The sequence below is a fragment of the Eumetopias jubatus genome, unplaced genomic scaffold (genome assembly GCF_037043125.1).
Source record: "Eumetopias jubatus isolate StellerSeaLion01/CBP00866 unplaced genomic scaffold, mEumJub1_p1.0 scaffold_3, whole genome shotgun sequence".
Taxonomy (NCBI): Eukaryota; Metazoa; Chordata; class Mammalia; order Carnivora; family Otariidae; genus Eumetopias; species Eumetopias jubatus.
In genome coordinates this window covers 73,419,588-73,431,531 of record NW_028274809.1, presented here as the reverse complement: position 1 = coordinate 73,431,531, position 11,944 = coordinate 73,419,588, and the positions used below count along the sequence as shown (strand labels likewise).

The 11,944-nt window shown below is 39.8% G+C and overlaps 1 protein-coding gene across 1 annotated transcript in view; it reads right to left on the bottom strand.

Moving 5' to 3' along the window:
• Positions 1-11,944, bottom strand: part of ACVR1C (activin A receptor type 1C) — a 39,131-nt gene that overhangs the window by 13,791 nt on the left and 13,396 nt on the right. Inside the window, exon 2 of the mRNA XM_028113093.2 lies at positions 5,165-5,404. Coding sequence (XP_027968894.1) covers positions 5,165-5,404 — 240 coding nt within the window. The remainder of the gene's footprint in view (positions 1-5,164; positions 5,405-11,944) is intronic.

The following is an 11,944-nucleotide window of genomic DNA, read 5'->3' as shown; positions in this document are numbered from 1 at the left end:
AATCATGTTACACTAAAAATTAAAGCAAAGCATCATCATAGAAAATATCAAATGGAAATTCTTTATGAAATAAAAAAAATCAAAGAAAATATATTCTGAGTGTATGTAAAAAGTTTAGATTCTTTGAACCAATAACCCCACTTCTAGAATTCTATCCTAAAGATTTAATGCAAAACGCAGAAACATTTATGCCAAAATATTTAAGACATTATTACTTACAGGAAATAGAAGGGAAAGTATCAGATAATAGAAAAATTGTTAAACATAGTGCAGCGATTAAGAGAACAGATAAGAAAGACCTCAGTTCAAATTCCAGCTGTGCCACCTGGTAACCATGGGCAAGTAATGGAACTTCTCTGGGCTTCAGCTTATCTAAAAAATAGGGGCTATTAACAGTACCTATCTCATAGGGGTAATACAAGAATGAATAAGCATGTTAAGCACCTGGCACAGTATCTGGTATATTTCATGCTCAATAATGGTTAGCCCTTAATATTCTATCTTAGAACAGATTACTTAGAGCAAATGATAATGATGCTGCTTATGAGGAGGTAGTTCTTAATGACATGGGAAAGTACTTTCGCTATAATGTTAAATGAAAATAGCACAGTAAATTCTACCCACCTAAATAAGTGTACCTAGCTATCCAAAATATGCACAGGAAAAAGACAGAAAAGGAAATTTGCCAAATGCTATGACGGTTCTTCCTAATTAGAGGAAAATAGGTAAAGAGGTTACAGTCTAAGTTCACTCTGGAAAGTCGTGTTTAGTTCTTATCCTTGTACTCAGATGGCCCGGAAACTCTCACTGCTACAGCCCCGTAAGCTCTGCAGGCTTCAGCCTCTGCTCCTGAAATGAGCCATGGTTTATTCAGATGTGCTCATCTTCATGAGAACCACCCACTGTGGCTAAATAAGCACAGACTATAAGGTTGCTATTATGGATCTCAACAATTAGTCATAGAGCCCCACAGCCAGAAAGTTCTGAGATGGTCTAGTTCAACTTTATCATTTTAGAGATGAGAAAATCGGGGCCCTGCAGTAATCGAAGACTTGCCCAGAAATAGGCTGTAGTGGGAGGCCAACCTACAACTAAAATGTTGGTGTTCAGTCCAAACTCATGCTCTCACCATTCAGTGGATATGTCTGCAGTCCTCTCCTGTTGGGAAGACTTCCAGCAGCAAACTCTAAGGGCTGTTTCTTGTAGGCTATTGCCAAGTTTACTACTTGACCACACAATAAAAGTTGTCCTAACAATCATCAGGCCAAAATGCAATCTCAATCTCTCTCTTCCCTTCCCCCCTCTTGCACACACACACACCCACCAAAACATCACCATCAACAACTGCTACCAACAACAACTGATTAGAGAACTCCGATTAGCCTCTGTTTTCAAACTGCTAATTGATCAAGCTCATGACCAATGCCACAGACCATGGACAGAGTAAGACAACATCATCAAAGGTACTCAGCATAGCAATTCAAGCTGAGACACTAAAACTCCGGGAAAGGTCCTTTGGTATCTTTCAAGGCAACCACTCCAAATAATCTAGCTCTTGTTTATACACTTAAGAGATTTCATTTGAAGATACATAGACTTTGCTTCTCCCTGTAGGCTTATTTTACTTTTTTCTTTCTTTCTTTTTCTTTCTTTCTTTTTCTTTCTTTCTTTCTTTCTTTCTTTCTTTCTTTCTTTCTTTCTTTCTTTCTTTCTTTCTTTCTTTTTTCTTTCTTTCTTTCTTTCTCTTTCTTTTTCTTTCTTTCTTTCTTTCTTTCTTTTCTTTCTTTCTTTCTTTCTTTTTTCTTTCTTTCTTTCTTTCTCTTTCTTTTTCTTTCTTTCTTTCTTTCTTTCTTTTCTTTCTTTCTTTCTTCTTTCTCTCTCTCTCTCTCTCTCTTTTCTTTCTTTCTTCTTTTTTTTTTTAAACCAGGGGTTGTAGAAGCTGATGTCTGATGGGAAGGCATCTTTCAGTAATGTCACCACCCATCAGAAGTGTTATACTGGGACAGGAAAGTAGCAATTCACCCAGTCTCTCAGAAGCCACCTGAGACACAATCCATTCTCAGAAATAGTCCAGCAGCACATCAGTCCACTTTCCTTTCTTGCAGGTATTCTATCTCTTTGAAATGACCCGGTCAGGGATAAGCTTCACAAGTTTTGGTTTCTCAACATCTAACAAAACTGCCTTTGCCTAAAGTTTGCTGGCCCAATTAAGAGAAGGAAAGAGGAACCACCTGATTTCCTCCCAATGAATGAGCTTTCATGATGGAAACTTTGCAGCAGCTAGATCCATTCTCTCTGATTACCAAAGACAATGCTGCCATCAGGTACTTCCAGCCAGTGCTCACTGCCAAATGGATGTAGCTGGCTTTGAGAAAAAAGTGCCTAAAACTCTTTCAAATTGGTCATTAAAAAAAATCATCTGTGCTTGGGTACATGGACAGCTTTCTTTTTAAGAAAGATCTTAGAATAAAGGTAAGAGTCCAACAGTCAATAAACCCCGATTTAGGTTTAAAGAGGCACAAAAACACCAAAAAATCTTAATTTTATTTTTTTTATTTCATGTCCTGGCTGATGACTACTTTCTTAAACTAAATATCCAGTCTCCAGTTATAAAATCTCTATTACTTTTATTTGAAAGGGAAATTCTTAGTCACCTTAAATATATTCAAGGAGTAGCTCTAAAATACACATTTCTACTTAACATCTTCAGATGAACTGAAATGTTTGGGGGGAGTATTAAATAGATGGTTATTTAACCACTTGAACTTTATCAAGAAATTATATAAGGTTTCAAGGAACTGGGCACAAATCAGAGCTCTCTGTGCTCATATTTTGTGCCTAGAATGTCACCCGGGCTCAAGAAATCAATACACAGTGGGCCCCAGGATGTAATAGTCAAAGAAGAATGAGTACTGAATCTGAACAGCTTTACTTTGAAAGGAAGAACGTCAGCTTTCTATGCAATAATTTAATTTGGATTTTAGTTCTATAAACTTTACAGTTTGGAGACGTTTTTCCAGGTATGCCTCCTTTGAAAACATGTCACCTAATTTGTGCCGTGATGGCATAAACATTGAGACCTTGGCCCAAGACAGAGCAGGTGACCTTGCCCCCAGAAGCAACACATTCTCTGGGCTCTGTGGATGACCTAATTGGGTCTCTCTTTTCTGGACCCTTTGGTGAGTCTAAAGCTGCTTCACGTTAAATACAAATGCTCATATAAATGCTGCTGCCTCTCTGTCATTTGCCCTGTTAATTGTGCCTGTCTGGATGCTCCTAGAGGCCACGGGCTGCGGAGTTTCTCAAAGTCTGTTCAGGGTAATAATCCTTAATGATCCAAAGCCAGAGGGGACCCGGGGGCTCCTGAAGTGACCCACCTAGGCTTACCTTAGTTCACATTTCTGCAGTACCACATGCCGACAGGATTTCTGGACATATACGTGAGGTCATTTTAGAAAAAGTTTGTTATTACGGAGAAATCTGCTTTGTCTCCAGAAACCCAAAATGCCCTCATATGACTTGTACGATGAGAAAGGCTCATTCAGGCCATAAAACAGCCTGGTCTTTTGAATTGCTTCACCAGGGGTTCTGGAGTTCCATTAAAGAGGAACAGACTTATCATACTACCTTAGCAAAAGCCCACACAGGAGTGCTGCGCTGCTCCCTATCATCTCTGTTTCTGTGCTTTGGAATACAAATGTCGGGATCCGAAGGGGTACGTACCCCGATGTTTATAGCAGCAGTGTCCACAATAGCCAATCTGTCCATCGACAGATGAACGGATAAAGAAGATGTGGTCTATATATACAATGGAATAGTATGCAGCCATCAAAAGGAATGAGATCTTGCCATTTGCAACAATGTGGATGGAACTGGAGGTATTATGCTGAGCGAAATAAGTCAATCAGAGAAAGACATGTATCATATGACCTCACTGATATGAGGAATTCTTAATCTCAGGAAACAAACTGAGGGTTGCTGGAGTGGTGTGGGGTGGGAGGGAGGGGGTGGCTGGGTGATAGACATTGGGGAGGGTATGTGCTATGGTGAGCACGTGAATTGTGCAAGACTGTTGAATCACAGACCTGTACCTCTGAAACAAATAATACATTATATGTAAAAAAAAAAAAAGAAGAAGAAGAAGAAGGTAGTAGGAAGGTAAAAATGAAGGGGGGGAATCGGAGGGGGAGACAAACCATGAGAGACTATGGACTCTGAGAAACAAACTGAGTGTTCTAGAGGGGAGGCGGGTGAGAGATAGTTTAGCCTGGTGACGGGTATTAAAGAGGGCACGTACTGCATGGAGCACTGGGTGTTACAGGCAAACAATGAATCATGGAACGCTACATCAAAAACTAATGATGTGGGGCGCCTGGGTGACTCAGTCATTAAGCGTCTGCCTTCGGCTCAGGTCATGATCCCGGGGTCCTGGGATCAAGCCCCGCATCAGGCTCCCTGCTCGATGGGAAGCCTGCTTCTCCCTCTCCCACTCCCCCTGCTTGTGTTCCCTCTCTCACTGTATCTCTCTCTGTCAAATAAATAAATAAAATCTTAAAAAAAAAAAAAAACTAATGATGTAATGTATGGTGATTAACAAAACATAATAAAATAAAATTTTTTAAAAAGAATACGTTCTTGGTTTTAATTGCAGGTCAGCTCCCTGTTGACTTCACACACACACATCTCAGGGGGTACTTCAGATTCTGAAGACTTCCATTACCACAAGCAAAGACACTCTAAGAATACCACTTTGCATAACTAACATTTCTCCCCCAGAACTCAGCTCCTTAAATACAGTAACTTTTGTGCCCGTGAAACATTACTAAGAGAGCAACAATGATTATTACTAACCATAATGGGGGGGGAAGGGAGAGAAAAGAAACTCTTTCTCGCTTCAGAAATAAATTCTAAAGGAATGTAAAAATGAGAATCTGAATACCTAAAGGCAGAAAAGGCAACTGAGAAGACTTAATTCATTCAACCATGATAGTTGGTTCTCCTCATCAAATCCAAAAACAAGTTTCTATACCAGAACTTACCACATACCACATCAAGCATTCTAAATGATGCAATTCATAATATTTGGGCCCTTTTTGTTAGATTTTATTTTTATTTATTTTTAAATAAGAGTTTTCTTACTGCGAAATGGACAACAGGCACATACCAGAGCCAGATCCAGAGGCAGTCACATCGTAAATCAGATCTTTTAGAGTTTTTCCAGCATTTACCAGATTGCACTCAGAGAGGGGTTCCTCCACATTCTGTCTCTTTTTCTTCCTGTTTGTGCATGGTCGACCTTGGCATGCCCAGATTGTCAGCACCGCTGCCATGGACAGGAGGCAAACTGGCACAGTAATGACAACGGTCAGCTCCATGGGTCCGAGTTTGGGGGCATTTGGAGATGCTTCAGTTAAAAAAGAAAGAACATGACCATAAATCAACCCATTTGAGACACTCTGGAAATTGGAAATGTGATCACCAAAATCTCACATCTTTGATGAGGAGCCACACACTATGCACTTACGTGAGTAGGTAAAGATTCTCTGGGGGATAAGAGAAGATGGGGAAAGGGAGTCGAGATCAGGATGCACCCGGAATAATTATGCCAGGTAACCATGGGAGCCAGAATGAGGATCATGGAAAGCACCAGTGCGTGGGATCCTTTTTACATCCTCCAAGGCATTTGACATTTTTCTCCTATCTTCTCCCCATTTTTCAGCAGTCCATCCTTAGAGCACATTCATTCATTCACGACACAAATAATTACTGAGCTCCTGCAATATGTTGCCACTATTCCAGGTGCTGAGATACACCAGTGGTGGTGAGAGCCAAATCCTTGCTCTCATAGTGCTTATGTTCTCACACGCCCACTAAACACATGGATATGCGATACCCAAGCAAGAGGCCCTAAGCACGATGATGAAGCAGAGGCGAAAGCGCGTGATGCCGGGATGCCCCTTTAGAAAGACTGCTCCCGAAGGCTGCTCTGGGAGGAGGTAGGGAACAACACCAGGAGGATCCCAAAGAGGTGCGCTCTGGGCAACGCGAAAGCAAGTGTATGGCCCCGAGATGAGGCCCACTTGGGCTGCTCAGGAACAACCCTTGCCTAGAGCGCAGTAAGCGAGGAGAAAGGCAGAGGACAGTAGGAGGCAACCAAGGGAAAGAGCATGTGGGGTCTAGTAGGCTGAGCGAAGGACTGTGTCTTCTATTCCAAGTAGACGCTGTCTCAGGACTTGGAGCAGGCGAACTAACGATGTGATCTCACTTTCATTCCACCGGGCCGCAGAGGGGCCCAGGAGTAAAAGCGAAGAGACCCATGCAGTCATCTAGGCAGGAGGGGACGGGATGGTCTTGGCTGAACCTTATCTGAACGAGTAGCACTTTCTTCTCAGTCCCCGTTCATTCTCTATACCCCTTTACTGTCTTGTTTTGTTTTATTTTTATTTTATTTTATTTACTGTTTTGTTTTAATTCCTGGGTTGTATCACTGCCTGGCACGTGGTATATTCATGTTTTTATTTATCTATTATCTGATTCCCTCCAAAGAACGTAGGTTTCGTGAAAGAAAGATTTTTGCCTGCTTTGTTCTCAACTATATCCCTAGTATTTACAACTGGAGATGATTAATAGATAGCTCTTGAATGGCAGAACCACTAAAAGTTCTACTAGTTTTGCTCTTAATAAGTAAGGGATAAGATGTTTAGTTTTAGAAAAATAAGCATGATAATTGAAACCAAGTAACATAAGGATATAATTTGTGACTCTAATAAGAAAATGCAGATAGCCAATTTTTCCAGAGCTCTTCTTGCACTTAAGAAATCTTTTTAATTTAGGGAAAATAGTAAACCATGAAAAATCTATTATGACAGATATTTTCTGTGTTTTGCAAAGAAATTATTTTGACACTTGAAATGAGCACATAGTTCATTTTCTCTTCATTCACTAAAGACAACCTTAGGATCACCTTAATTTTATCTCCACGTCCTATCATTAGGGATGGTGATTTCTGTTTTTAATAAACCTTAGGAGGTATTTGATAAGAAGAGAATTCTGGAGTCTTATCTTCTCAGACACCAAGGAGAAGTAGAAGAATGCAGGCTTTGGAGAAAGAGAAGCCAAAGTGAGCAGACACTTTCTCCATTTGTGGCTATAATGCCTTAAGCAAACTCACCCTGCCGGAGCTGACAAGGCATACCGAGAGAGAGGGCTGCAGACACACATGGAAAGCAACAGCACAACCCCTGCACCTTAGAATCTAAACAAATGACAGGGATAATGGACTTTGTGAATTAAGCCGTTCCTCAGACTTCCTTCTTTGCAATGACAATCCTGTAGAGCCTATTATATTAAATGCATTTACATTTTACTTACAATATGTCAACCGGAATATGTAAATATACATGCAAAACAGATATTTAATTCTCAAGGAAAAGGAATGGAATTCCTCAAAAATGTGTTCATATGAGTATCATTATAATCCTAAAAATAGGTTTTTTTAGGATTAATAACTAAGAGTTAAAACCGTTAAGTGAACTCTGGAAACAAACATAATCCATGCTCTTCTACTTTGCCAGGGAATTCTGCCAGATCACCAACTTTCCTTCTCCAGAGTGTTTCAGTATTCCTCTGACGTCATCCGAAGTTGTATGAGAACTTGGCCTTGAATGTTCTCATGACAAGATGCTAAGAGTTCTTTGACTTGACTTTGCTTTAGAAATCATTAACTGTGGTACTTGCAACTTCTACCGTTTGCTGTTATAGAAGGGTTTTATTATCCACTACACAGTGATCTTTCAAATCTACATTTCAAGTTGTACTTATATCTTTAGGTCCTCACGATGGTATTCTAGGAATTCTATGAAAGCCACAGAAAGCACTTAATTTCTTGCAACCTACATAAACATCTGCTTAAATATGTTTTTAAAATCAAAATAAAATTTAAAAAATAAAATTCCACTATTAGATTCATTTATATGGCTGTATCTTATTTCAATATATGTTATCAGGAACTATCCATATAAACATTACAGTTAAAAAGCTTGTTGATTGTCTTCATTTTAGTAAAGCACTATTAAGCGGAGCTCAAATCATCACTATGGCAACCAATAAAGAGGCAAAAGGTCAGCAACCCTGAAAATAGAATACTCTCTATAAAAGTGTACTGCTCTAGTGAAGGTTACTGCTCTCAGAGATGTTTATTACAGATGGGCAATGTTTCTACTTTTGTGAACAAATTTACTGATAGGAGTTAGTAATAAAAAAAGATTACTCAGCTAGAAAAAGGCTAGCAACAACATCCAGAAAGAGCTCCTTAAACACTGAGCAATTTTTAAAGCAAACATTTGTAAAACTATCTTCTAAACCAAATGTTGATTGTAATCTCTACAGGAGATAAATGAAGAAAAACTGTAGTCTACACCCAATGAGTCATGGCAAAAGAGATAGTAGTGCAGTTAAGAATACATTTTAATAAGTTACCTTTGATGAGCACTTTATTTTTTCTAGCAGGTTTTACATTCTCGATCATAGGAGAACTCTTATTATTCCATAATTTCCAATCTGAGATTGCCTGTGCCAAATGAAATGCATGCTCCATATTATAAGCAGTTCCATGGGGGGATATGTTAATCCCAAAAGTGAGGTCTGGGGAACGCTGCATTGTCCATTCATGTTATTTCATTCCCGAGCAAATTAAATGGAATAGAATGGGGGGGGGGGGGGACAGGAAGCACCAGCCCAGATGGGTGAGAGCCTAGGTCACAAATATCTCCCCTGTATAAGCTCTATGATACATTGAATCAAGACAACCTAGGGAAAGGAAGTATTAACAAGGCAGGGAGAAGGGCACATTGACCCGAATGGGGCAAAAGATGGACAGCTGGAGAGAGTCAGGTGAAAGGCAGACGAATGTAAGAAAGTAAGATAAGACAAAACAACAACCGAAAAGGAAGAAAGGAAGGGAGGGAGAGAGGGAGGGAGGAAGGAGGAAAAATTTTTTTAAAACATTTTTTGTGTGTGTGAACTTTGCAACTTCCCCTAGAGATCTGAATGGAACTATTGATGGTGAAAGTTAATGGCCATTGCCACTGCTCAAATAAATTTCAGAACTAGTTTCGATGCCTCAACTCCTCCAGGACAGTGCCTGCTTGCCACTCCCCACTTCCAGCTTTAGGGAAGCAGTCCTCAAGATGAAAAAGATAATATGGGCATGATCCGCATGTTTCCTCTCCTGCTGACCTCTTCTCTTTCCTTATTAAAAGTCATTTTTGTAATTGCTGATGCTTATGGGATTTATATGACCTTTAAATTAAATTATCTCTTTAGTATATGCTATTAGGAGATGACTGAGAACTTAGTGGAGCTATGGACTAGGCCAATTGCTTCAAATGGCCCATATTGACCATTGACACGGAAATCTTGGAAATGTCTACATTCCACGTAAAGACACATTTCTTCATTATATTTGAATGACCTTCAACTGACTAGAAACTACGACATTACAAGGGAGTGAGGAATAGAAACTCTTTGAGAAGGGACATGTGGGTGGTTCAGTCGGTTAGACAACCAAGTCTTGATTTCAGCTCAGCTCATGATTGTGTTGTGAGATTGTGAGATCAAGCCCCATGTTGGGCTCTGTGCTGGGCATGGAGCCTACTTAAGATTCTCTCTCTCCCCTTTCCTCTGCCCCTCTTCCCCCTCTCTCTCTAAAAAAAAAAAAAAGAAAAAGAAACTCTTTGAGAAGAGAGTGCCTGAAGACATATGTACTGGCTGAACAGCTGTTGAAAAACAAATTTAGACAAAGAAAACAGAGGTCTCCATCCAAAATGAATTTTTGTAAAACTTTATAGTTTAGTGCTTCCTTCCCAGAAGCTGCTATAGCAAATAGCCCAGAGAAGTTGAAGAGGATCCAAAACACCCCTAAAGAAACCACAGACTAATTTAATATTAAAACCACTCTTAGTCCTTTTATTAAAAGTTATGCCCCAAGTGAAAAGATATTGTCTTGCAAGATTCTATTCATGAATGTATAAATATCAAGTCTTCAACTGCCTCCCCACCCTGCCCGCCGACAAGGGGAAGCATTTATTTTTCCAGTCTGGAGCATGTTCTCAGGTAGTAAGCCAACCAAAACAGATAATGCTGCTTGAGATGCTTTCTGATGGGTCTGCTTCTGTCCTGGCACATGGAAGAAATGCCACCAGGATCAACTGAATGCTGTGGTCCATCCACCTACCCTACAAACCCTCTATGACATAGGCCTGTGCATCAATGAAAGGGTCTTTGTTTAGTTTAGTTCACAGGTTTCTGGGGGAAATTGTGGAAGTAATATCTGCAGTTGAAACAAAGGAATACATTGCCTCTAAGACATTCAAAGCTACCTTGTTAATTAGCTCAACAGGAATAATGTCATTTGCCAAAACCGGAATGACATGCTAAGCACTGAGAAGTCTCCCAAATCTTCATGATGAACCTCCTTTAACCTGCCATTTCAAATCATCCTTGAATGTGGATACTATCATTTCAAACATGTGCTTGATGGTAATGAAAATACATTTTGTAATTGGTTTCTTACTCCTCTACTAAAAGACTGGATCCAAATGGATTGCTTTGTATGATGCTGCACCGAGAACAACCCTCTAGGACAGATGCCAGAAAGTGGGGCACAGTTCACATCCTTATGGAATTTAAATTCTACTAAGGAGTACACGATCCATCTAGGGAGAAATTCCAAAGCAATTTTGAAAGTAAAAATATGAAGACAACTTTACATAAGAGCAAGGCAAGTGGGAGATAAGAGAAAGATCATGATGAAGAATTCCATTCATGATCAATCAGTCTAATATAAAACCATACGGAACTGTCCTTACACGTGGGAAGTGGACGGGTCTCAGTTGCTACGTCAAAGATACCGGTTTTATTTGTCTGACGCTCCTACGTAATTCCACACTCACAAATTCCTACTTCTTCACAGTGACCCTTATAAATGTCATCAGGAATAACCCAGTGAGAAGTGAATTCGGTTAGATCCCTCCAACATACTCTACTATAGGGAACAGCAAACGGTCACCCTTCTCCACGGAGCAAGAATAATCACATGATTATTTCTGATCAACATGAACCTCAAGCAAGCACTGAACGAGGGCAGAATGTCATCTAATCTAGAGATTCAACGGAGCAATGAAGGTGACAGAAATAACATGAGAAGAATATTCTGCCTTTTAACTGAATCAGAGGAACTACTGATGGGGCCATTCCACTGTTCAGTGTTCAGTCTGCGTATGGCTGTTTCCATCCACCGTCTTCTCCTGGAATGATTTCATGACTTTATAGCACGCAGGTCGCACAACACAGCAAAGTATTTCCTGGCAGTTCTCCTTGTGTTGCTGGGCTTCGGGGAGTATGCGAGGAACACTGGGTATCTTCAAATCTTCTCTTGTCTACTTTTGTCTGAATTTAAGAATAATAATGCTTTTATATGTTAAGGAATTAGGAATGTGAGATTGAAGAATATCATCTTTGGCCTAGGGTCTGTAGAATGTTGACTTCAGCCGAGATGAGATTAATAAAATGTAGGAAGGAGAATTTAAATCAGCCCCATAGTTGTTCTTAACTTCAGTGCATGCACTGAGATCAGTTTATTATCTGTCATCAAAACATATTCTCAAATGCTACACATTTGTAAAAAAATTAGATAGTTAACTACTCAAGGAATATTTCAAGATTTTTTTTTTCCTTAAGCCAAACTTTTACATGGAAAACATGAAAGATCCTTGGAAGTAGCACCTGTATCTCCTAGCACTGTTTTCCCAGCTCACAGCAAAGACTTGTTCGGGGGAGACATTTAAAAACATTGACCAAAAGGGAGAATTTAGGCTTCTCTGTCCTGAAGTTCATGCTACTATAAATTCTCCCACAGCAAACACACTCACACAAAGCAGCTTGT